At 52.8% G+C, this 25562-nt stretch overlaps 9 protein-coding genes across 9 annotated transcripts; 6 read left to right on the top strand and 3 right to left on the bottom strand.

Moving 5' to 3' along the window:
* Positions 1 to 704: 704 nt before the first annotated feature.
* N7532_009874 (uncharacterized protein) lies at positions 705 to 950 on the bottom strand (the record flags this gene model as incomplete). The annotated part of the gene is made up of 1 exon (XM_056622365.1): positions 705 to 950. One exon carries the CDS (start codon positions 948 to 950, stop codon positions 705 to 707), a length of 246 nt encoding a protein of 81 aa, XP_056469781.1.
* Positions 951 to 3287: 2337 nt separating this feature from the next.
* N7532_009873 (uncharacterized protein) lies at positions 3288 to 4414 on the top strand (the record flags this gene model as incomplete). The annotated part of the gene is made up of 2 exons (XM_056622364.1): positions 3288 to 3503; positions 3551 to 4414. The coding sequence occupies 2 exons, from the start codon at positions 3288 to 3290 to the stop codon at positions 4412 to 4414; spliced, it is 1080 nt and encodes a 359-aa protein (XP_056469780.1).
* Positions 4415 to 4837: 423 nt separating this feature from the next.
* On the bottom strand, positions 4838 to 5737 carry N7532_009872 (ribulose-phosphate 3-epimerase RPE1; the record flags this gene model as incomplete). Its single annotated transcript, XM_056622363.1, has 3 exons — positions 4838 to 5107; positions 5159 to 5410; positions 5495 to 5737. The coding sequence occupies 3 exons, from the start codon at positions 5735 to 5737 to the stop codon at positions 4838 to 4840; spliced, it is 765 nt and encodes a 254-aa protein (XP_056469779.1).
* A 4676-nt stretch (positions 5738 to 10413) lies between these two features.
* On the top strand, positions 10414 to 13124 carry N7532_009871 (uncharacterized protein; the record flags this gene model as incomplete). Its single annotated transcript, XM_056622362.1, has 2 exons — positions 10414 to 10530; positions 10602 to 13124. 2 exons carry the CDS (start codon positions 10414 to 10416, stop codon positions 13122 to 13124), a joined length of 2640 nt encoding a protein of 879 aa, XP_056469778.1.
* Positions 13125 to 13750: 626 nt separating this feature from the next.
* On the top strand, positions 13751 to 14056 carry N7532_009870 (uncharacterized protein; the record flags this gene model as incomplete). The annotated part of the gene is made up of 1 exon (XM_056622361.1): positions 13751 to 14056. The coding sequence occupies one exon, from the start codon at positions 13751 to 13753 to the stop codon at positions 14054 to 14056; it is 306 nt and encodes a 101-aa protein (XP_056469777.1).
* A 1483-nt stretch (positions 14057 to 15539) lies between these two features.
* Positions 15540 to 16809, bottom strand: N7532_009869 (uncharacterized protein; the record flags this gene model as incomplete). The annotated part of the gene is made up of 4 exons (XM_056622360.1): positions 15540 to 15942; positions 16002 to 16083; positions 16150 to 16448; positions 16511 to 16809. 4 exons carry the CDS (start codon positions 16807 to 16809, stop codon positions 15540 to 15542), a joined length of 1083 nt encoding a protein of 360 aa, XP_056469776.1.
* A 656-nt stretch (positions 16810 to 17465) lies between these two features.
* N7532_009868 (alpha/beta hydrolase) lies at positions 17466 to 18630 on the top strand (the record flags this gene model as incomplete). Its single annotated transcript, XM_056622359.1, has 2 exons — positions 17466 to 17705; positions 17764 to 18630. 2 exons carry the CDS (start codon positions 17466 to 17468, stop codon positions 18628 to 18630), a joined length of 1107 nt encoding a protein of 368 aa, XP_056469775.1.
* A 768-nt stretch (positions 18631 to 19398) lies between these two features.
* N7532_009867 (uncharacterized protein) lies at positions 19399 to 19810 on the top strand (the record flags this gene model as incomplete). The annotated part of the gene is made up of 2 exons (XM_056622358.1): positions 19399 to 19641; positions 19688 to 19810. The coding sequence occupies 2 exons, from the start codon at positions 19399 to 19401 to the stop codon at positions 19808 to 19810; spliced, it is 366 nt and encodes a 121-aa protein (XP_056469774.1).
* A 2338-nt stretch (positions 19811 to 22148) lies between these two features.
* Positions 22149 to 25106, top strand: N7532_009866 (uncharacterized protein; the record flags this gene model as incomplete). Its single annotated transcript, XM_056622357.1, has 1 exon — positions 22149 to 25106. The coding sequence occupies one exon, from the start codon at positions 22149 to 22151 to the stop codon at positions 25104 to 25106; it is 2958 nt and encodes a 985-aa protein (XP_056469773.1).
* Between the last annotated feature and the right edge of the window lie 456 nt (positions 25107 to 25562).

Genomic DNA, 25562 nt, shown 5'->3' with positions numbered 1-25562 from the left:
GATCTATAGGTTATCGCGATACGACAATAGATCGGCGGGTCGATAAGGTGAACAGGAGATCAGAACGGAGGCGGGCCGCGGATTAAAAGGAATCCAAATGGATCGTGGGCGTCAGAATCATATCACCGCATATATAGACGGGCCAGATTGGGCAGCATGGGGGGGTGGTGGAAAGAAGAGGAAGAAGTCGAAGCAAAAGTCCCGGGACGAGCACCAGCGCAGCACTGGGCCCCTAAGGACGTTCTGGGGCATCTCCACACGGACTATACGAAGGAGGGCTTCCATCGCAGACCAACACGGCATTGGCGATGTCCATCCCCGAGTGGGCCGAGTCTGGACCCCGGGGGCCTGTCTGCCAATCCTGGCTGCTCTGGTGCAGAGTATCCAGTTGTGTCCAGTGGCTTTGCAGACCTCCAGTGGCTCATGCATTCCGTGTGTCCATGTCGCATACCCTCCCGCACCGGGTGACAGGATCGTTCGCTGACTGATGATTTCCTGATTCAGGATGCATCCTGCGCGACTGGTTGGCCGAGGTGAAGCTGCAGCTACGGGCGGTGACGGGGACAAAACAGTCAAAGTGAGGCAGCGAACCGGATCGCCCCGACGCCAACCCGGCTGGTGTTTGGCGTGTTTGGGCACATTGGGGGCGCAGACGAGCCCCTGGGGGCCGCTGCTGCGCGCCGTGATGACCTCCCCCGGTGCGCCTACTGCGGGAGCTGTCGTGGGCTTCTCGAGCAGGTCGAGCATCCCAGGTCCAGCACGGCGGTCCCAATGTGGCCGATGGGGCTAACGGAGGCCACACCCACCATCTCGTGGAGCACATCCTTCCAGCTCCCCCCGTCTCGTCGACTGCCACGTCGTCCTGCAGCCGGAACATCAGTCGGGCCCTGCAGGTGACGAGGTTGCCCTGCGCCCAACTGCCCGGGCGAAGAACCGTTGGCCGTGGCCATGGGAAAGGTCTCCAGGCCCGCGGGACGCTGGCACGGCCATCGTGCAAACATACTATACATGCTCCTCTAGCTTCGATGGTCTGTACGAAATGTCCTTGTGTGACCCCAGACAAGATGGTGCAGCCCGCTACTGCTATTATCGACTAGTACTAAGAACCCGCGCTCCTCATTTTCAGGGGGGTTTGGGCCGGGACGATCGCACACTAGCGACAGTCCAATGGAGCAACGAACCATCGTCTCCACGATGACGGTGACTCCATTCAGAACCCCATTGGGACCCCGTGAGGACCCCCTTCCCCCGTTGAGGATACTGTCCTCCACCAGTGAATCCCCTCGTCCGTTGCTCGACCGGGTCATGTCGCACTTTCGAGAACGCGTTTGCCGCCGCGTTTCACCGAGACTCCTCGAGCGGCTCTTCATAGGCGGCGGACGCGTAAAAAAAGCCTCGCAAGGATCGACGCTGTTTCAACCCAACCCTTTGTGATAACGTCGATCCTCCAGAAGTAGTAAAGACCGCACGACCGAATCAGGACGACTGTTATCTGTCAATTATGATGTGTCATGTTCGGCGATGCTCTCGTGCAATCTCTTCTCCGAGGATCGAGGCAACTCGACAATAATATTCTATGGAGTTAGAGGCCCGGGAAAAACGTTTCAGCTTGTTACTCCTCATTTCGCCATTCATACTGTTTGGACCCCCCGGTGATGGCTGGATGCGACGTGATTCCGTCATTGAGCGCCAGAGAGGCACGATGTATCCAATCAGCGCCGATAGAATAACCATTTCGGTCGTGATTCGGTGGCAGTGCGAAATCGATCGAGAGCCAGTTGTCCACCGATTGCGAGTCTTGCTGCTGTGAAAAGAGCGCCCAGACCAAATCCCTATCCGAGCACCGCCTCTTGTCAACCGCTACACCCCAAGCAAGCTCGACTCGAATGACCGCCAGAGGAAGGACAATCACCAGTCCGGCCCTTGCGCAATAAAAGCAGATGACAGGGTTTGGGCAACTCCATAAGCCGTTCCTAGATGACCTTTTGCGACATCCTTGTCTACGATACCACCTCTCATCCAATGTCTCACCCCACTCTTAACAGAGCATACTACAAAAATCTACCCTCCTTTCATACGTACGACGAGCCCAAGCTGGGCCACGGCAGCCTAAAAAGGATCGCTTGAGACGCACATCTCTCGTGCCCAGCTGGAGAAAAGAATGTCCAGAAGAGTCAATCAGGCCGGACACTGCAGCTCTCGTTATCGAGGTGCAGCCGTCATATCACGGGTCCATGCCGCCCATCTTCCGACTGGGCCATAGACGCACGGTGTCTGCAATGGGTTGTCTAGGGACCGGCCTGCTTGGACTTCAACTTAGACTGGGCATGTCCCTTTTTGGAGGATTCCAGGCTGATTTCGAAGAGCGCTGCCGATGCATGATAATGTCTCATGGGCTAGAGGCCGTGCAACATGGACCGCGTGGGCTTTGCCGCGCATGGCCTCGCTTGCGCGTATTGTTAGCGCTTTTATAGTCTGGCTGACAGCAGGTAGGAAGTTACTGTCACGCAGGTGACGAGGTCTTCTCACTTTGACCTTGTTTCTGGCTGAAATCGCAGACGACTGCGGCTGATCAAGAGCCTCTTGGGTAGTTGATGCCGTCTCCAGTGGTGCCACGTCTACTCCGCACTTTGGGTAAACTCTCAGCCATGGGCAGTGCTTACGTACTAATATTTAATATTAATATCACACGACAGTCTCTCTCGGGCTTTCATCAGGCAGGCAGCTTTCCATTCTGTTCCTAAGTCTTTCACTTTGCGAGTGATCGCAGGGAGCGGGTGTGTTTGGTTGTGCTATGACCTCACCCAGTCTTTCAAACCGGGCCGTTCAATGATACACGCGACAGTTGAAGCCTTTTATTCTTTGGTTCATTTCTCTCTGGTCATCACAGCCTTAGCAAAATATTCTTTGTTGCATTCAAAATCATTCCTTTTCATCCACTTGCATCATATCATACAAACCCTCTATAAGGTCAACGTCAACAGGGTATGGATCCAAGGAAGATGGTTCGGCTGACGTCAAGAGTTGCCACGCGGGGACATTCCACGCACTCCATGGAGAGGTATCTGGATCTGTGGGGAACATAGAAATTGGCTGAAGGTGCAGAGAATGACCACGTAGATTTTTTGTAGCCGAACAACTAAAATATACTCCCGTCCGAAGTAGACAGCAGCACGTGATCACAGCCACGTCATAACAAGGGCAAGACGGTGAGAGCTTCAACCTTCCAGGAATTGATCTCTCTTTGTGCCCAGAACCTTGAGCCTTGACTCTCCACCGTCATCACAATGTCGGACCCGACCCTATATCTCTACACCTCCCTGACCGCAGGCTCCTCGCACATCGTCACCGCCACTGCCCGCGTGGAGACAATCCTCAAGGCCAACAAACTCCCCTTTCGGGCCATTGATGTCGCGACAGACGAGGCCGCCCGCAAGCTCTGGGGTCGTCGATCCAAGGGCAAGAAGTTGCCCGGTCTGGTGAAGTATGGAAATATTATCGGAGTACGCCACCCCTTTTATTCTTATATTTCCCCATGTGCCCCCCGCAGCCTCCCTTCCCCTCCCCCTGTCTGACGTCCGCTGACCCCACCCCCGTGCAGGACCTAGAGGAGATCGAAGAATGGAACGAATTCGGCGAGCTGCGCCTGGTGGTTAACAGCGTCCAGGAGATGGACGGCATGCCTGCCACCAGCAACCCCCTCCCTGCCACCCAAGCTACGTCCGAGCCCGCGACGACACCCAAGGAGCCCGAGCCCGCTACTCCCAAGCCTTCCACCATTAAGATACAAAGCCCACCCGCAAAGACCGAAGAAAAGAAGGACGAATCGGCTGTGTTGGCCCTCCGCCAGGCTAGTCAAGAAGCCGCCTCTCAAGCTAAGAACAAATCCGACGAGAAGAAGGCACCGAAGGAGGAAAAACCAGCTGAATCCCCGAAGCCATCATCTCCTGTAACCAAGGCCCATCGAGGCTCCGTCGCTCCTGAGCTGCCTGATACCGCGCCAGATTCCCCCAAGACTACAAAACGACCTGCGTTGGTTGTGCCTGAGGAGGCGGCCGTTTCGTCGGCAAACTTCCATGCTGAAAATGCGGACCTTCTGGGGCTTGTCGAACACCACCGTGGCTCAATCATCTCGGCTACCGATAAAGCGGAACAGGATAAGATGGTGACGGAGATTCGTCAGTCTGTTACTGGCGAAAGTCAGACCGGGAACCTGGACGCTCTGCGCGAGGAGGCTGCGCAGAAGAAGGCTGCGGAGGAGCCCATTGTCGAGGAGCCTAAGAACTCGGAAACCTCAGAGGAGGACGCCAAAGCTGCTGCGGAGAAGAAAGAGGAGGGTGGTAAAAAGGAAGAGGCTGAGAGAAAGGGGGCTGATAATAAGGTTGAGGAACAAAAGGAGGATGCCGCGGCCTAGCCCAAGGCATCAGAGACTGAGGCTGCGCCAGCGAAGGAGTGAAGGCTACGCTTTAACGATTGATGAATCTGTACATGAGGAATGCACTGTCTTGCATACTATTCTTGTCGATTAAGGGTATGATACCAGTTTGAGAGTCCCGGCGATCGCTCAATCAAGTTGTGTTCCATGAAGATCCAATAGTAGACCGTCGAATGCCATTCGTAGCTCATCATTACAAAGACGTACAGTCCAATCACGAAATAAATCAGTCGCGGCGCCCAACAAAAATATAAACAGTGCGGACACTAAAACAAAAACACCCAAACCCCAATTTTGTGAACTGGAAAAAATTGTTGCACGACCCCGCGTCGATGCGGGGCGCTGCGCCGAAATCGCAGATGCAGGCGCAGCGGCTGAACTTCAGATGCAGACGATCTTGCTCTATTTCTCGAGCGCACGGCGCTTCTGCACCGCATCGCGCAGCTTCGCAATGACATCGGCCGGGTCGGCGGCACCGAAGATCGCGGAGCCCGCCACGATCACGTTGGCGCCGGCGTCGGCGGCTTGGTCGATTGTTCCCAGGCCAAGTCCACCGTCGACCTCGATGTTCAGGTCTGGATACCGTTCCCGCAGTGCCTGCACCTTGGGCAGCTCCGAGGCCATGAATTTCTGTCCGCCGAAGCCGGGGTGGACGGTCATGACAAGGACCATCTGCGCACGTTAGCTGGGGACTCACGGACCTATACATCGGGGTGGACTCACCTCGGGGCGCTCGCTCAGGTCGGGGCTGTCGAGAATGTCCCAGAGCACGTCAACCGGAGTGTCCGGCTTGATGGCGATACCGGCCTGCATGCCCTCCTCGTGGATATACTTGATCAATTCGCGCGGGCTAGTGCGGGCGGTTGTGGTCTTGTCGGTAGGATCGGTGGCGGCGACTGAGGAGACGGCGGCTTCATAGTGAAAGCAGTAGAGATCGCAGCCGGCCTTCTTGAACTCGTGGACCCATTTGTGAGGCTGTCGCGATCGCGATTAGCAAACTGATTGTTCCGCGGTAAACCCCCCGGGAGCTGTTGGGGCGGGAGCTACGAGCTAGCTTACCTCCATGATCATCATGTGGCAGTCAAAGGTGCCGCGAGCGCAGGGCTCCAGTGGCCGGTCGACGCAACCGCGGATCTGAGAGACGACGGGGCATCCGATGGTCATGTTGGGAACGAAGTGACCGTCCATGATGTCGACGTGGAGCCAGTCGGCGCCCTGCTCCATCTTTCGGGAGCAGTCATGGCCGAGGTTGGAGAAATCGGCGCTGAGGATGGAAGGGGCGATGATGGCGGGGGGTGACATGGTGCTGGGAGGGGAGAATGGTGTCGAGGGGAGGTTCAAGACTGACGATCGAGGGGGTGGGGGGAATAAATCGTGGTGAAGCTCTGTTTACATCAGGCCGGTGGCAACCCAAGGTGGATATGCCGGGGGGTACACCGCAATCGTTCTTGAACAACCCGGTCGCATCCAATTGTCTACGGCCAGCCCTGTCGCGCATTCACGAGAGCTCCCTCTATTTAATTCTTGCGCCATTACGGCCGTTCTCTAGTTATTTGGCGCGGCGCGCACGCTCAACATTCCGTCTGAAATTTTTTTGCAAGTCATGATGCAAACGGCGATAAGGGCTCTGCGCCTCACGTGCAGCACTCGAGGCCCCGAATGGAAGGAGTACACTGTCCTTGGATCTTCACTGCAATCTGGACCCCTCTGCGCTAGGTCTGCTGCTCAATCCACCCAGTGGACTCCCCAGCGTGTCCAGCTCCATTCACAACCCTCACACCGCGACGATGGAGTCCCCAAGTGGACATTCCTCGAGCCCGCCTGACAAATCACCGCTTATCTGTTGGATTGCCCGTTTGGGTGATTCCGTGGGATGCGTCCTCCTAGTACTACAGACCGTGGGAGTCCAGGAGTATACGATGCGCCTGGCAGCTCCGCTCCGCTGGGAATCGAACCCAAAAATCCGCATGTCGGCTGACCATCGACAGGGGTGCGCCGATCTAAGATGATTGGGGGAATAGTCTGGAATCTGCATCGAATCTTGGAATTTCCGGCTTTCACCCGGCCGCGATCCGCCAATCGACGACCACCAGTACTCAGCGCGGTCCAGCTCTGTACGATCGCATCCTGGGGTGCTGCAACAGTACTAGTTCTTGTTAATTTATTCACAAAGTAGTACGAGTGCTGCCGTTACTCCGGCCCTCTCCTAGACACCGCTATTCACCCCTGCCTCGGCACGATCGCAGCACTTTCGGAAATGCAGACCTCTGCATTCACTCGAAATAAAAATCTACTAGCTGCAGTCACCGCTAACCGCTTCCAGTCACCCTCCAGACCACCGGCGAACATCAATAGCCGTCATAGCCGCTCTTTTGCCTGCCCGAATTAGAGCGGGGCGTACCTTGATGGGTCGTGCCCGGTGCACTGTGGTCCGGCCTCTCAGCATGACACACCCCAGAACCCCAAAGGTTTCACCAGACAGCATATGGACTTAGACTCTGAGTGAGAATGACCTGGCATTGTCCGTGCCCATGGATGGTGTTGTTGAGATCGTCGACTGATCATCTGTCATGATTCCATCGGGTTTACCTAACTTGGGCATACGAAAACACCATCTGGGACAAGCTGGATAGATCGCCCTTGCAAAAGACCTTATAATACAGGGCACGGGTTTTCTGATCGCCATAATGATCTCAACATGATCTGATTTCGAATCGATCCCCATTCCACCTATCATTTACCGTGTCGCTCTCTTCTGCGTTTTCAGGTTTCTACTTCAGAAAACTTGCATGAACGGCTGTCATCAGCTCATCGGACCTCGCCAGGAACTTCCAAATCTTGCGCCTAGGGTGGCGTCACCAGAAGAGGGGTAATCCTTGCGGAACACGGGCAATAGCAATTAAGAGAGAACAAGATAATGAAATGAACATTGATTCTGGCGAATCTTCTTAAACAACCGCAATTAGTGTACTATGAGAATTGCAGCTGTATAAATCACCCTGATCGCTCTGTCGGCTTCTAGAACGAGTTCCTGGGTCATTAATAAGCTTAGTCCACTTGCAGGGCCGACGGCGTGTTCGAGACCGATTTATGCATGTGCAGATCGCCAGTACAAATGCCACGATGCGCCTAAAAGAGGCGACTTTTTCCGACCCGAGGGGCGTTGGGCCACTGCACCGCTCCTCCAGCCCTCCTGTATGTATGTGATGTATCTCACACCAAGACATGACGTGCTGCAGATCTGATGACATCGGATTGCATGCCGCATTTCTACAGCAGTGAAATACAACGTACAAGATGTCAAAAACTATTTTTAGTAGCTGTCAACCCCCGCCCCCGGAAATATATGTAAACGTGGACCAACATCTGTCACACGAGTATTTTGATTCTGTGAAGAAACGCTTAGTACTCATGTGATGGAATGGGTTTAGCCACAATTCCTCAGAAATAATGTCTCCACGAAGAGTTCACGTTTGGAAAGAAGTTGGGATCGCCCTGCTCTCTGTCCGGGGAAGCCAGCTGGAAATTATTCCCGCCAAAACAGTCATCTTCCGTCCAATGAGGTAAACAATCGAATGACTTAGGATCCTGCAGTAGCTTTGGCATCCCGCATTCTAATATATCGTGAAAGGCCCTACCAAGCTGCAGATAGGACGCATCGAGGCCTTGACCGGACCAAGTTCTACTGACGATTGTGCTAAAGTACCTGCGTCGGAAAGCTTCCGTTGGGGCCAGCCTGAGGTGCAGCGTGCATTGCAGCCTCGGATTCTCTTGCACTCGGCTTCAGTCCGACATTGGTCGTGGATGTACCTTAACAGCGTCCTGCCGATAATCACCTCGGCGTTCAGTGGATGATCTGGGCATGCTGAGAAGCCTTCGTAGTCTCGTCGCTAATTTCGCTACTCCCTTAGTATTTGTCCAACGTTGACTTATAAAGTCCAAAGTCTTGTAACAAAGGGATATGTCCTCGTACGCCGAGTTGGCGTCGCGTTGGTGATCGTGCAAGTGCATGAGTAATTCCTCGAGGGTATTTTTGATGGTTATGACTGAGATTCAGGGGCTCTTTTCGTCGATGACACTGGAACCACAGCAGTTCGCGTCTTTTCCCCGATGCGTCGGATGGGTTCCGTTCTCTTTGCTGGGAGGATGCGTTTTCAAAGGGGGACTGAGTAGCCCATGGTTGGGTTGCCTCGATCGAAAGCGGACCAGATGCATTCGAGATATCTTCGAGAACCGACTCGGGGGTTGTAGACACTGACACGACTGGGACTCGCGCTGGTCTGTGGCGAAGGCAGCTTCGTGCGCGTGTCCTAACCGGGTCTTTGGGTTACTGGCTCGACCTCGGTGGGTGTTTCAGGAACTGATTCAAAGTGGTAGCATCTCTTCTTGTGCATGCGGCCGGTACCACAGGGTAAATGCTGAAAATCACAATCAGCCCAAGCGTTGTTGTGTCAGAAAGCCAGGGAGATACCTATCTTGGGCATCCCTTTTCCTGACTTGCACGCCGATCGGCTTCCACACTACCTCCATCGGCCCAAGCGCAATACTGGATCTAAGTATTTGGTGAAGTGAACGAGTCTCCCATCAATCGCCAAAGCGATTGATCTTTCGAAATGAGCCTTTGCTCAAGGCTGATTAGCCTATGCAAGTACTAGTCCAGAGTCGCAAACGACGGCGGTGGATATTTCTTCGAACGGAACTCGGTTTGGCTGGCAGCTTGTCGCATAAGCTGTTGAGTAGAGGTTTGGTTGAACTTCGTGTACGACACTTCCTTCTCTAGTGTTTTCATCCAAATGGTGTGTTAGCCCTAAGTCTCGAGGCTAGTCAAGCAAATCGTATGCAGAGGTCGACGTTGTCCGTCTGTCGTGTGGGTTAACCGGCCATAAAGAGACTATAACGGAGCATTCTGTTCGTCGCCCCGTACTCCTAGCAATTCACGCATTTGTTTCCAACCTCCATTGTCCGGACCTGTCATTCATTGTGTATTGTTCGTCGTCCTCGTACCATTGCTGGGTCCAGCATGTCTCCACTGTAATCTCGATCGCATTGCTTGGCATCTCAACAGGTGACGGATCTTGGCCCGATTGTGCAATCTCAAGCGAGTTCTGATTCTCCCTGTGTTCCGATCCGCTCTTTTGTATTGATAAGTTGCTGAGCCTCACAACCCCCTTCCAAGGTTACAAGCATGCGGTCACATGAGACCGCAACTGCCAGATCGAGATGCCGGAGCTTATCTCCGCCACTTGATTCTTCCCGTTGTATACATCTTTACAGCATAATATTCTCAATTTTACCCTGAGGTACCCTAGGGTAACAAGTCTCCTATGGACCCTTGTTCCACTCCGGCAGAGAGGCAACAGACAGTTTGTTATCGGACAACGTCAGATGAGTAACTACTGCACTATATGCCTCGTTCGTAAGGCCCACAAACCAGTAGCTTGTCTGCCTCAATTGAGTCCATTGCGCTTGAAAGGGCCTGCAGACAAACACCGCATCTTCCGGAGACTCGGTAGCCGCTAATGAAGCCATGAGCGAGCCCTAAAGTGCCGCCGCGATGGGGACGAACCGCAAAAGGCGGCATCGATCGGATTCCGGCGGCAGCGACCGGCACTCCCCTGTCGATCGTAGCTCGAAACTGCCCGAGTCCCCACTGTGCCTCCGCTATCCTCACCTACCACCAACCCCGGAGACGATTTCCTGCCAGATCTTCTTGGGTCGCCGCTCGATAGTCAGCTTGGCAGTCGACCATGAGCTGAAGCTCGAGATCCACACTACCCTTGAACACGAGATCTGATGCTGACGTGGGAACTCCCCCAAAAATCAACGATGGCGCCAATCTTTAAAAAGGTCGAGGTCGCCGCAGTCAAGATGCCCTTGTCTAGCGCGCACCGTCACTCATTTGCCGTATCGTCACTCGTTCAGTCGAACTCCTGTCATTCTTTTATTTACTTCATTCGTTCGCTAAAAAATCTACTAATATGGCCCCGCTCTGGCCATGGCTGGGGGCCCTTCTGGCCGCGCCCCTGGCCCTCGCCGGCAAGTCCGGTGATGCGGTTCCCAAATCGTATATTGTGGAATTCAGCAATCCTCACCTGGTAAGGCGCGAAACTTGGACAGAGCATAGTGAGCACGTTGGATATGGACACTAATGGGGTGATGATTCCAGGCGACGGACAGCTTTATTTCAACGCTCACACGCAACGGCATTCCGATCAGCCTCAACCATGATTTGTCGTTTGACCTCTTTCACGGTGGTTCATTCAACCTCCTGGGCAACACGGATAACGAGGCGGCCGTTGTGAAGAAGATCTCGGGCCTGCCCTATGTCAAGAACATTGTTCCCGTCCGCGAGGTTCACCACTCCAAGCGATCCACCTCGAATGTGCGCGACGCATCTCTCGCCGCTCCCGGCCAGCATCTCACTCGTCGTGGTGACCACTATGCTCCTGGTTCCAACGACGTCCCTCACCGCATGACCGGTGTTGACAAGCTGCGCGAGCAGGGCTATCTGGGCAGTGGCCTTCGGGTCGCTGTTGTGGATAGCGGTATTGACTACAAGCATCCTGCTCTGGGTGGCTGTTATGGCGAGGGCTGCTTGGTTGCATTTGGCCATAACCTGGTCGATGATACTGAGGACCCGTACGATGACTGTGATGGCCACGGAACCCATGTTTCGGGTCTCATCGCGGCCCAGCCGAACGCTTACAACTTTACCGGTGTTGCCCCCAATGTTACTCTTGGACACTACAAGGTCACCAATTGCCACTCTGGTGCGACTACCGACAGACTCATGCAGGCATTCAAGATGGCCTATGAGGCCAAGGCCGACGTCATCACCTGCTCCATCGGTGGATACAGTGGCTGGTCGGAAGAGCCCTGGGGTGTTCTCATCCAGAATATTGCCAAGGCCGGCGTGCCCTGCATGATTGCCGCAGGAAATGACGGTGATGCTGGCATGTTCTTTGCTTCCGATGGCGCTGACAATAAAGGTGGTACCGGCATTGGAGCCGTGAACAACTTGATGGTCCCGATGATCCTCAACAAGGCCAGTTATGTCTCCAAGAATGGATCTGCCAACTTTGGCTGGTCGATTTCCGGTGACAAAGACTTCGTCAATGGCACTTATCAGCTCTACCCTCTCAGCCTCGACTCATCCGTTGAAAATGATGGTTGCGAGGCTCTACCTGCCGACACTCCCGATCTGTCCAAGAAGATTGTTCTGATCCGCCGTGGTGGTTGTGGATTTCAGGACAAGGCCGACAACGCAATCAAGGCCGGCGCGAAGAACATCCTGTTCTACAACAACCGTCCCGGTACTGACGACTTTTCTTTCACCGTGCCTGAGATTGTCGGTATGGGAATGGTGCCGACTAATACCGGTGTTGAGTGGGTGAACCTGGCCGCGAAGAACACCTCGATTTACCTGCACATGACCAGCAAGAAGTATGCTTCTTCCATTTTCTTCAATGAGAAGAACAACCAGGCCGGTGGCTTTGTCGGCGATTTCAGCCAGTGGGGTCCTACCAACGAGCTCATGGCAATTCCTGTTGTCACTTCGCCCGGCGGCTTTATGTTGTCCACATATCCGCTGGCTCTGGGTGGATACAAGGTTGAGACCGGTACCTCTATGGCTACTCCCTACTTCGCCGGTTGTGTTGCGCTTCTTATCGAGGCTCGCGGCAAGGTGCCCGCCAAGACTGTCCAGACTCTGTTCGCAGCCAATGCTGACCCCAACGTGTTCCACGATGGTGTCTCGGCCTATCCATGGCTCAGTTCGGTTGCCCAGCAGGGTGCTGGCCTGATTAACGCCTTCGATGCTGTCAACACAAAGACAATCCTCAACGTCAGCAGCATCGGTTTCAATGACACTGAGCACCTGGCGCCTGTCTCTTTCAGCATCAACAACACTGGCTCAGATATCGCTGTTTACAACATCAGCCATGTGGGAAGTGCCACTGTCTATACCCTTCCCGACGATGGTACCACAATCCCCCACCCCTTCAGCTCTGGCGACTTTATGGAGAACGTGAACAAGCACGCCTCTCTCAGCTTCAGCGCTCGTCGTATCGTGGTTCGCCCCGGTCAGACCGTGGTTGTCAAGGTCTCTGCCATCCCTCCCCAGGGCCTGAATACTACCCGCATTCCAATCTACAGTGGCTATGTCACCCTCAATGGCACCAACGGCGACTCTTTCTCCATTCCGTACCTGGGTGCTGGTACTGCCATGCGTAATGTGACCATCCTTGACACCAAGCATGGCGAGAACTACTTCAAGTCGAGCGAGAGCAAGGACCCGATCAAGGCAGGCCAAATGTTCACCTTTGCCGGCGCGAACGGCTCGGCCAATGACATCAGCAGCCCCGTTTTTGAGCGACAGCTGTCGATGGGAACTGCCCGTTTAGAGATCGACGTGAAGTCAAGCAACGGAACGATTGTTGGATCCCTGCCCAACTTCCCCATGCTGTACATGTCCCGTGCCCCCTACAGCCCGACGGAGCATTCCTGGGACGGCGGGCTGGCCGATGGAACCTACGCCCCTGCTGGTACCTACTCCATTCGTGTCCGCGCTTTGAAGATCTTCGGCAACCCCGCCAACGATTCCGACTATGAAGTCGTGGAATCTCCCAAGTTCAATATCCGCTACGCCGGAAATAACATGAAGGCTCGCAGCCTTGATCATCAAGTCTAAGGCTGCTTTGCCGTTGTTTTGCACGATGAAGCAGTGCATTGTTTGTTTTATTCTGGTGACGCCGTTTGCTGAGAAGATGATCTACTGAGGATGCATTCTGATGTACATATAAATCTACTAACGCACTACTAAATTTGTAAAAGATGTTCACATGTCTCCGAATAGCTGCCCGTTCCTGTAATGCCAATTTTGCGGCTGCAACCCGAACATGATACTTACGCTTGGATCTTCCTGTCAGTCCATCAATGAGCACATGATCATTCTAAGGAATCAAAGCGACTAGTCTTACCAGTTTAGGCTGGAGGCCCATCTATCGAAGTCCGGGGAAGCTACCTTTCCTCGCATATCGACAATTGCGGACCAAATTCGGATTAGATCTACGTCCTATGCCTGAAAGAATTTAAATCATCAAGAAAACCCTGGCAAACCTGGAAAATTCCTCTCATAAAGGACATTTGCTCTCCTACGTTTCGACGACGGAAAAATGTTTCTTGAATCTCTAGCACCTGTTTCAACGTCAATCTTTCCCTGGCCCGTTTCGCTACCCACGATTACCAATAACTCAAAACGACGAACGCCACAGATAACCCATCTCGCTGGTCAAACCGTTATTTGCAGCTCGCATCATGTCGACCAGAGCATCGATCGACGGCAAAATACCATTGCAACACGTGGAAGACGGACCCCCGAATGACGACGCAACAAACAGCCAGACAGGCACAAATTGGAGATTGAAAGAAGACGCCTATCTGACCGCCGAGGATGAGCATGGCACTGCCTTCCCTCAGGCTGTCCAACGCTTCCCAAAAGCCGCCTTTTGGTCGGCCGTTCCTAGCTTGTGCATTGTCATGGAAGGGTACGACATCGCTTTGATCAGTACACTAACTCGAAGACAATATGGGCAGGAAGTTGGAAACTCAGTGAAATATTAGTTCGATGCCCAGTGGCAGAGGGCCTTTGGTATGGCTATCCCCCTGGGAAATGTCATAGGGATTTTCCTAAACGGATGGCTCGCTGATCGATTTGGACACAAGAAAATTCCCACTCGGGGCTTTTGCTCTCATAGGATTGATTTTTTATTCGAGTTTTTGCTCCGAGTGTGGAGGTTTTGTTTGTTGGAGAGCTCTTTGGTGCGATTCTATGGGGGACGTTCTCCACGGTGGCTGCGGCGTTTGCGTCAGAAGTTGCACCCCTCGCTCTGCGAAACTATCTCCAGACTTGGGTAGTTTGCTGTTGGGGCGGACAATTCTTTTCTTATGCTGTTTTTTCAACCTCAACCATTCGGCGAGTGCATGGCTCTATCGCATTCCTCTTGCTGTTCAATGGGTCTGGCTAGTCGTGATCTTCCCCTTGCTTTGTTTTGTCCTGAGTCCCCTTGGTGACTTGTGAAAAAGGACGCCGTGAAGAAGCGGAGCTATCGGTGATAAGACTTACATCATCCAAAAATGGAGAGAGCGCGCAAAGGAAGGCGATGAGAGCAGTTGCTCTAATGATCGAGACCAACCACCTCGAGAAAAGCTTGCACAAAAAAGCTGCCTACGTGTGTTGCTTCCGGGGAACAAACTTGTGGAGAACGGAGATCGCATATGCATTCCTGGGGGATCCAGATCACAACGGGGTTTGTGATTCGAGGGTATGCGACTTATTTTTATCAGGAAGCTGGGCTCACTTCGGATGATTCGTTCAAGATGACACTCGGTATCGGAGGAATTCACCTCATCTGCAACTTCACGTCGTCTGCAGTGACCAGAACCTATGGTCGAAGAAGGATCTTCTTGGTCGGCTGTGTCGTCTTGTCCCTGTTGATGTTCTTATTTGGCTTTCTCGCACTGGGTCCGCAAACAACTGTCTTCGACTTCGCCGCGTTGGTAGCCTATTTGGTTTGGTTCGCTGTTTGGCGTCTCACGATTGGTCTGTGGCCTTAATTTATCCATGGCGAAGTCTCATCTCATCGGCTCCGAGCGAAGACTTGGACTTTCGCACAAGGCACGTACACTGTCATGAACATCGTCAACAGTGTGGTGACTTTTTATATTCTAAATACGAAATGGGGAGATTGGGGAGGAATCGCTGGCCTCCTGACCGGCGGACCTACCATGCTCTCCCACGTCTGAGCATACTTCCGCCCTCCGGAGACCGGAAAAAGGACTTACGAGGAGCTCGATATTCTATTTGCGGAGCCAGGATGTCTGCTCAGGGATTTGCAAAGGCGACTATCAATCGCGAGGGTGGAGCGATAACTGTTTTCTGAGCCTATGCTCAAGGCCGCTCATGTTCAGTCGCTTGCTCTGCCAAGGAATACTCTATCAGAATGGACTCTAATCTTTCAAAATTGACTGGAAACATTCATGAGTTACACGTTCGAAATGTGGACTCGTGAATAATAACTTGGGTTCGTATTCTGGTATTTCCTCCCTACTTTTCCAGGCTTCGAGTTAATGACCGAGTGCTGTCGCCGTCAACATCCAGATAATTCCTGGATGATATATTTACACCAAGAGCAGACCCTTTCTTGCTGTGATTTGTCCCTTGAAGTTCGAATTCAGGCTCATTCGTTGATCTATTTCGAAGTCCCTGCCCTGATGGACCAGAAGATCCGATCCCAGACGCAGCGTACTTGGACCTTTGCGTTCGTCCCTTGAGGAGTCCATACAGGACCGGAGCGTTCGCGACGATAGCGGCAGCGAGTAGCTCAATGGACGCCCAAGTTGTTCTGTTCACCTGGGCAGTGCTGTTCTTTGTATTTTGGGGTAGTCGAGCGATGGTGATTGCGACTATGAAGAGGCCGACGGCGAACAAGGTCCCTAGTTGGATTTTTCTGGATGGAGCAATGTGTGAACGAGATGCACATAATGGGTTAGTCCAAGGCAAACCTACTCAACAATGGATCTTCTGACAAGAACTAGAATTGGGATCGGCAAGGCGATCAGCATAAGATCTGTGATGACATTGAGGACACCTAATGTCATGGAAATTTGAGAGGCATTAGATCCATGTGATACGATTATCTTGATAGAAAACATACCAAGGACAATCAATTGAAGCTGTGCTTGGCAGCATATACCTACGATCGTTAGAGGATTAATAAGTTCGATGAGCACCACAAATCGAGCTCGAGCGTCACGGGGGAAGTAAATACCAGGATCAGGCAATACCATCCAGTAGTGGTTAAAGGGATCGCATTCGGTAAAAGTCACGATTTGTACGGTGACGTAAGTCGCTGCGAATATAGCAATATACGTGATCATCGTGACCTTCTCCCAGCGGAGATTTGTGAGTAGTCGGCGGTAGGCATCAAGCAGAACCAGCTTTTGCAGCCAAAGACTAGAAGAAATATGAGAAAAATGGCTGGCCGATACGGCATCCTATTTTCACTCAGAACGTACTAGGAATTGTAAAACACTCGATTGACAAGCACAAATTTGCTGGCAATCTCTCTGCGCCGGATCTCCTCCGGGGTAAAATCGTGCGTCTGTCGGAAGTTGGCCGACATGTTGTTTGTTCCCCAGATGAGAATAACATGGACCAAGGCGAGGCGTACGAGCGCACAGAGCATCGCTCCCATTGAAAAATAATCCCCCAAGACCAATTGCAAGCACTTCCGCTTCCGCAGCAGCAGGCGAAGAATGATCAGGCCGACTACTACCCAGGTAAACACCCAAAGTAGGATCAAGGTGGAATCCATGGCGTTTGCGGGCGGCCTCTGGAGAAGCCCAGAGAAGAAAGGATGATGGGCGGAGGGTTTTCCATCAGTCGTTTTCCCCCAGGCATTACTATTATCACGTATTTCATAATGGGTAGAAATCTTCAATCGAAGGATTCATCTAATTTAACAACCTTTGCGACAAAGAGGCGCAAGCGAGATTCAAGGTTCTCTTGGCAAAGTCAGCGGGGCGGCTTGCCGCGTGTCTCAACCTACTCGATCCACCATTACGGAAGGTTATACACAAGTAGAGGCCAAATCTCTTTCCAATTCCAAATAATTGATGCCTGAATTATAGAGATTTTTACTAACCATCATCAAATCATTCGCCCAGGCAGCTTCTGAACAGGCATTTGAACACTCACCTACCATAGGGTAATACCATCACCTTCCGTACACTATACACTAGCGCACGACTACTAGTAGTTAGCACCTTCCTGCGCGTGGGGGCCGTCAAATTAATCAAATGCCCGACACAGCCCGGTCGCGGTGGAAATTCGGCAAAACTATTGGAACGTTCAATTTTCATTAACAAATCCTACAATCTTGACCAATCTTGGCTTGGTACCTGACGCATCCGAGCTTATATTGATCAATTGACCCCTGTTCACCTACGTTCAAGCCACCCTCCCCGCAAGATGCATGTCAAGACAGGGCTTTTATTGATCGGCTGGGCGATTGCCGCGACGGCTGCAAGCTGGCGCGGTGAGGTGCCAGCTCAGCGATCGTACATGTATGTGGGAGGACAGTATATCGAGAATAGCGCTGGCGAGCATGTTTTCGCGGATCAGATGTACGTGGAAAGGCTGACCCCGGCCGCGGGGGTAACCAAGCCTTATCCCATTGTCTTCATCCATGGACAAGCTCAAACAGGCACCGTATGTATCATTCAACTCCCTCCCACGATGAGATGGTGAGACTAATCAATGGTGGCAGAATTGGCTGAACAAGCCCGACGGCGGAGAGGGCTGGGCGTCGTACTTCCTCTCCGAAGGATACGCTTGCTATATCATCGACCAAACCTTTCGCGGCCGCAGTGCCTGGTTCCCTGGTAATGGCACACTGAGTACATACAGCGCCGAGCTGTTGCAGCAACGTTTCACCGCACCGAAACGATACAACCTCTGGCCGCAGGCGTCTTTGCACACCCAGTGGAACGGCACGGGCGTCATGGGCGACCCCAACTTCGACACCTACTATTCCTCAACCGTCGAGTTTCTCAGTTCATCAACCTATCAACAGTCGACTGTCCAGGCCGCCGGTGCCGCCTTGCTCGACACCATCGGATCCCCAGTCATCCTCCTCTCGCACTCCCAGGGCGGATTGATGCCCTGGCTCATTGCTGATGTGCGCCCAAAGCTCGTCCACTCCATCGTCTCCATCGAACCCACCGGCCCTCCGTTTCAGGATGCCGTCTTCAGCAACTCTTCCACACGCGCCTACGGACTAACCGATATCCCCATCACCTACTCGCCCGCCTTGGCTGATTCGGCCGACCTCGTGAAGCACGTCATTCCGTCCAACTCATCGCTGTACTCGGATTGTGTGATACAGGCCGATTCTCCCGCTCCGAGACAGCTCGTTAATCTTGCCAATGTGCCGGTCTTGGTTATGACGACGGAATCATCCTACCACGCGCCATATGACTGGTGCACAGTCCGGTTCTTACAGCAGGCTGGCGTCCCGGCGCAACATCTCCAACTTGCGGATATCGGTATTCATGGAAATGGACATATGGTTTTCATGGAGAAGAACAGTTTGCAAGTCGCTGCTGTTCTGCAAAAGTGGATGGAGCAGAAGTAATGGATGGGGTGCAAAGCTTGCTATGCAAAAGCTGAATCTGTCATTATAACCGAGAGCGAAAAGCGAAAGACTGAAAATGAAACACTGGTCTGTGTATTTGAAAGAACACAAATCTGGTTGTAATATCCATGCTAATGGATCAATTCGCAGGTACAAGTGACCAACTATTTTGCCCTCCTCTACACCTTGGCTCTTCAGCTGAAGCCCCGGACGGGTCCTTAGCCCATGGGCCGTGCCCCGACCCCGGTTTGGACACTGCTGATTGGGGAGTCCAGGGTCGCATCTGGTCGTTCTCTCGAGGTTTTAGGAGCAATTATGGCTAAACCAAACAGGTGGCTCGTCTTTCGCCCCCGCGGGATACCTTCTAGATATTCCCAGAACAGAACGACTTGGTACATGTCATCCGACACTCGCTGGAACGATGAAGGAGCGAGGATCAAATGATTAGATTAATGCAGTCGCAGATGGGATACAGGCGCGGATTCAAATGTCTGTTGCATGAGCCGATCTGAATATATAAACCATCTGAACTACTGCATCACTTTAGGGTGTCATTTCCCCATCCTTTGATCTCATGAATATTATCATCCGTGATCAGCCAAGTTTGAAGCAAGGATGTCATCGACCAAATCGCCATGACCGTCTCCGCTCTCTTTAAAATGTATGCCATTGTAGGCACCGGGGGTTCTCGCGGAGTTCTGCTATCAAATCATCAAGATTTCAAAGATGTTGCTGAGATCGTTGCACTGCGATACAAACCAGACACGTATGAATGCCGCCAATGATCGCATCGCTGAACTTAGGACGGCCTGTGCCAACCTACACGTCGATCAAATGGTCGCTCAAGAGAAATCGGAGGTTGTCATCGTCACCACGATCGACCGTTTTCACCATGTCTACTGCATCCGTGCGATGGAACTAGGTTGCGATGTCATTACCGTGAAACCAATGACTATCGACGACGAGAAGCTCCAACTCATGACTGATGCTGAAAAAAGGACTGGGAAGCAGGTGCGTGTGTTTTTCAACTATCGCCATTCGCCTTATCATACCAAAGATCCGCGAGGTCATTGATTCTGGCCTGATCGGTGAGATTGCCACGGTTCATATGGACTGGATTCTGGATTGTATCCATGGGTCCGACTTGATGCGTCGCTGGCATCGCGAACAAAGAGAATAGCGGCGGTATCAGATGCACAAGTCGATTCGCTACTTTGATCTGATTCCTTTCTGGCTAGATACGGAGCCTATCTCGGTTTACTGTGTTGGTGACCTTCGATTCAATGCCAGAGATTGCCGAGCGGCGCGGAGAGAAGAACCTGGCCGAAAGTTCGTTGAATAACAAAGAAACAAAAAACAATCTATTCGCTATTCACCTCGAAAACAGCTCCAAGATGAAGATACTCTACTTGGATGCTTGAGCACGAAGACGGCTATATGCGCGACCGCAACTGCTTTGTCGAAGGGATCACGATCGAGGATATCCTTTCCATGGTTATCAAGTACAAGAATTGCGTTGCCATGACATACACGCATACGCGCCATGGGAAGGATAGCGCTGTGTTTTGAATGGAAGAAAAGGCCGGATGGAGGCCACGGCTGTCGAGGGCGGCTATTCGGCTGTCGGGGAGACGGCTCGAGAAGATGGGGATGACGAAAGAAAGGGAACTATGTACAAGGAGATGGTGAAAAGTTGAAAAGACGACCGCACCGTCCACCCCCTGTTCAAAAATCCCTATGAGGTGCAGGTCGCCAAGGGTAATGGAAGCCATGGTGGAGATGACCTCGTTTTACTACGCGATGTGCTTGTCGGCGACACGGAGGAACAATTCAAACGGACCGATAATATCCGGGATGGGGGTAATGCGGTTTTTGTGGCAGTCGGCGCCCACTGTTCGATGGTATCATGGATGCCGGTCAAGGTGCAGGGGCTGGTCAAATGCTAGTCTGTGTCTGTCTTCAGGTGTTCCGTTTATGCTCCCTTTTTTGCTCATCTTATCTCTACTCCTCTCAATGTCCTTTTGCCTGCTCACTCATTTGGTTGGTTTAATTTGATATATGATTCATTTCCTTTGGGTTTCCAATCTTTGGACTGGTCATGCAAATGGACTATGCTCCGCTGTGGTATGCATCAAGGTCGCATCAAGAAACCATCCTGCACATTCTTGAGTTACAGATTAACGATTGAAACATACACATACCTTCAAGTGTTAGGGCACACTGTTACCCCTCTCGGGCGCATATTCGATGGTAGACAGTCGGGGATGTTTCGAAATCGCGAACTATCAGGTTCATGGCCAGTGGCTTCGTGGTGATCACAATCTATTGCACAACCTATAAGGGAGCAAATTTCTCACGTCGCCATGCCTTTCGGTCGGAATATCCTTGGCGATAGTGCTCTCAAATGTCACTCTGGTCCCAAAAACCACGAATCACGAAATTGACCATAATCAAGTGGTTTGGTTGAATTCCGTGCAGCCAATCCGAGCCATGCTCGATGCGCCTTGGTCCCTCCCAGCGTGAGTCACTGCGCGATGATGTCTTCTCAACGGAGTATACTCCCCCATGATGGTCACATAGGGCACACAGGTCGTGCGTTCCCATTATCCCCGCTTTGGGTCAATTAGCATGGATTTCTATAATTAATTCTGGCTAAGTCTGCAACCCTTGCTGTAGTTTCCCCGGCCATCGCTCTGCTGATTGGAGGCATGTCCTGAAACCCCTCTCCCAGCCTCTGGTTTTGTCGGAAATGTGCGTCATGTCGCATAATTAGTCGTGAATCTGTTGAGGGAGATGTCCGCAAGAGGAGATATTGCGGTCACACGGCCATCGCAGCCACTAAAGATAGCTGAGGCGGGCGCGTAGGCGGTGCCAATCACCGCCCTCTTCACAACTCCCCCTGCGACCGCCAAGCAGTTCGTCACACCTCCACGACTTCTCATTTGCTCACGACCGCATTAATTGCTCCCACCATGCGGTGCCTGAGTGTTCCCGACGAGTTCCCACTCGACCAAATTTGCTGCGCATGAGTCTCTGACGAGAACTTCACCCCAGGCGAGGCGCCCATTCGCCGGCTACACCAATCGCCATCCAGGTCACCCCAAGTGTGGCCCCATCCTCAGCAGATATGACGAGCTAGTGGTGCCCAAACCTGCAGTAGCTCCACCGGCTGGTCATGAACAGGGATCGGCCCTTTGCACTGCACATCCCCCGGAGCCAGATACGCGCCCACTCGATTATATAGACCATTCTAACAGCCGGGACCACTGAGCCGGAGTTCGCGTCTTTCTTTTCGTCATATTCATTCGTGTGCTTCATGCTCTGGTAGCTGTAGCATTTCCTTTTTGTTTTCTTTTCGCTCTTCCTAGTCATCTATCTCGAGACCCGTTGATCGGTGTCGATGCATTCTCCTACTCGCCTGCGATACCCATAGAGCCTGCCGCTACACGCTCACGCTCTCGACTTGGCGTCTCTTTCTTTTTTGTTTCTCTTGTCACATTTCCATCACAGTGGACACAATGACAGACTTTTTGCGCCCACCGCGATGTCCGCCCCTCCGGCAGGCCCGAGGGACGGTGCTTAATACCATAATCGAAGACAACCGCGAATCGCTCGCGGAAAAGGGCGCTGGTAGCCCACCACACACAGCCAAACCCGTCATCAGCCCCAAGCTGACCCTGAAGACGAGTGGTCTTCAAACCCCGAAGAATGCGCGACTCGCCCGCCTGATGTCGCCTCTGTCGGCAGGGACGACTTCCTCGTGCTCGGATACGGAATGGCAGCAGCAGATGCAGGGATTCGACGATCTGTACGATGCCACGGAGGATGAAGATATGGATGATGACTACTCGACCGATGTCAGCTTGAGTGACAGCTGCTTCTCCGCGCCAAATACAAGGCCTGGGAGCCTTGTGACACCAATAACAAGGAACTCCCTCACCTCCACGGGGAGTACTCGCAAGCGTGGCCTGACCCTCGACATCCCATCGCCCAGCGTGCGGCTCTCTATGAATGGAGCCTGCAAGAGCTCGCCCATCCCACCGACCCCTCCACCCAAGATCCCCGTTTCACCCGCGGCTCTTTCGATGCTCGCCCGGTCTGTGCCTGCGTCGCATGCGCCGCCCTCACTTGATGGCAGTATATCCTCCGACCAGGAATCCAACCTCAGTGCGCTCGCTACGCCAGATACCCACTCCCTTCCGGACACCAACTGGGATGCCCATGATATCCATGTTCGACCAGATCTAGATGGAAGCGAGCGCGGAGACCTAGGCAATGAAGAATCCAGTCCCAATCTCGAAGAAGTGCCAATCGCCCTGGAGAATACCCATGAGGACTGGCGCCATGTCCTCGGCCGTTTCCCTCAGATTCCCTCGACTCTCCACCAGCAAGATGGCGATGAACTGTCCCGAGAACCGACTCCCTCCGATGGCGGCTTGTTCCTGCCCGATGGCGCTCTGGCCATGCTCCAGCACATTCCCCTCAACGGCACACCAGAGGCATGGTCTGAGACCTCCTCGAGCAATGGAGAGATGTGGCAGCTGCAAGCACCTCCCAGTCGCCCACGAAGCGCCGAAGGTGCCACGCCTGCATCAGAATTGTCTAGCTACAGCTTCAGTGACCTGAGCATCCCATCGCCTGGGGGTTTCTTTGCCTCTCTGGGTCCGCGTGCCCGCCATACCTGGTCTATCCCGAATCACAATCACGTCCCAAACTCGGCCACCGCGGAAGGTTTCTACAATCTGCCCTGGCGTCAAGATCAAGGAGAGGTAGTCGAGCAAGTAATCGAATGGCGTGGACGTCCGGATGAGGAAGATCCAGACACCGCAATCCGTGATGGTCCTCCAACTGCCGTTCGGATTCCATGTGACACCCCCACTCAGTCTCAACACGCGACTCGCCAGGAGAGCCCCATCAGTGTGGCTTTTGATGCTGTCCAGGAGATTCCCCGATCTGGAAATATTTATGAGTATGATGAATGCTACGATCAGGAACTGCAGGAACGTGCTGCCGGCAGCCTTGACCGAACCAGTATCTGGCTTGCTGCCCAGGCGTCCTACATGGCTGCTTTGAACGAGACCAACCCCATCAATGAGATTGATTCAGCAGCTGAAGTCACTGATACTGGAGAGGAAGAGCTCTTGGAGCATGATGATGCTGGTGCCAAGAAGGCAGTTCGGTTTGCCGAAGGTGTCCCTGAAGCCATCAGCCCCTGTCCTCCAATTCTTGCTAGCAAGGACTCTATCTACTGGCGAGGTTTCCAGTCCATCCGGCAACGCGCTGATAAGACCGACGGCTTCCTTCATCGCAACATGCGCTTCGACGCGATTCAGTCTTTCAGGATTGGGATGGTTGATATGCACATCAACTGTCTGACAGGCAAGTATGAGCTTGTCCGCCCAGAGCGACCGGCGTATAAAGGACCATTCTCCAAGGCACCGCGCAACTCAATTATCACCTCGGATCTTGCCGAGAAGGCCCAATTCTCCAAGCTCGAGAAGGAGCAGCTCGTTCTGTCCCAGCTGTGCCAGCCCATGTGGGCAATGGATGCTCTACGATCGCTCAATGGTGGCAAGTTGCTCACAAGCCCAGCTGGCAAGCGTATTTCACGGACACTGCAATCTTCCAATCCTCAGGATGACCAGAAGCGGAAGCCGATCCGTATCCTGGATCTTGGTGGCCACGCCGCCTGTGAGTGGGCATGGCATGCTGCTCATGAATTCCCTGATGCAAAGGTCTACTCAGTCATTAAGGGTAGCCAAGTCAAGAACAATGGGATAAAAGGACCTCGAAATCACAGAACAGTTTCCGTGTCGAACCTCTGGGAGCTGCCATTCAAGAACAATCAATTCGATGTCATCACCACACGCTCTTTGCATGCTCTGTTGAAGAGTGAGTGCCCCACCAGTCTCGACCGAGATGAGTATGACCTCGTCCTGAAGGAGTGCCGTCGCTGCCTTAAGCCTGGTGGTTACCTTGAGTTCATGCTCCTGGATGCGGAGATCTCGCACGCCGGCCCACTGGCAACCGCTTCTTCTGTGGAGTTCGCATTCAACCTCCGCACTCGTGGTTACGATCCTGTCGCATCCAAGAGCTTCCTCTCTCGGTTGCGCGCCGGCGGCTTTGTCGACATCAAGCGTGCCTGGATGTTCCTTCCCATGGGCATGGAGCCCGTGGAGACGCAGCCTCCACGCGAGACACCAGCTCCACGGGTGCACAGTCAAATTGAGGATTATGAAGCGGTTCAGGGACCAGTTGGTAGTACTGGGGATATCGCGAGTATTACAGGAGTTCTTGGTGGATGGATGTGGGAGCAGTGGTTTGTTCAGTTGCGGATGGAGATGGGTCGCGATCGGGCCAAGCTCCTTGAGGGACTTGGTGCTATGTTTGATGAAGGACGGAAGACTGGTGCAGGCTGGACCTGTTTGTCTGGATGGGCGATGAAGCCGAGGCGCAGACGTGTTGTTCACCACTAAGGTGACAAACAATGGTTGATGCGGGCGTTGATGTTGATACCCTAGCTACTTTTGCCCGAGTGGCGCTTAATGTAATGCGAGATGAGAGATGCCAATATTTTCGCTTTTGTAGGATCCGTAGTTGTAATTATTTTTGTTGCCGTGGTCTCTTTTATACCCCAACGCTAAGTGACGGTAAATTAAGCGCCGAAAATGGCTACATTCGACGCCAGTTTAGGCGTTCATTTTACCAATTCATTAGTCATCCATACATCACATGATTGAAATCAAACCAGTCTTATCGTTTACTCCCAGATTGCTCCTGCAAGCGCTAACTTTTCATTTCACATCCTTTCAAGTTTGCTATTTCAGTGATAGCATGGAAGACTGCATAACACTGAAATTAAAGTATTCCCTGTCGAATAGGTATTAAATGAAAAGAGAATCAAACGAATAACGTGCAACTGAACTGGGAGC

Source organism: Penicillium argentinense (genome assembly GCF_028826775.1).
Source record: "Penicillium argentinense strain IBT 30761 chromosome Unknown utg000010l_segment0_segment0, whole genome shotgun sequence".
Classification (NCBI taxonomy): Eukaryota; Fungi; Ascomycota; class Eurotiomycetes; order Eurotiales; family Aspergillaceae; genus Penicillium; species Penicillium argentinense.
Note: the sequence above shows the minus strand (reverse complement) of the source record. Positions and strands in the feature narration are given on the sequence as shown.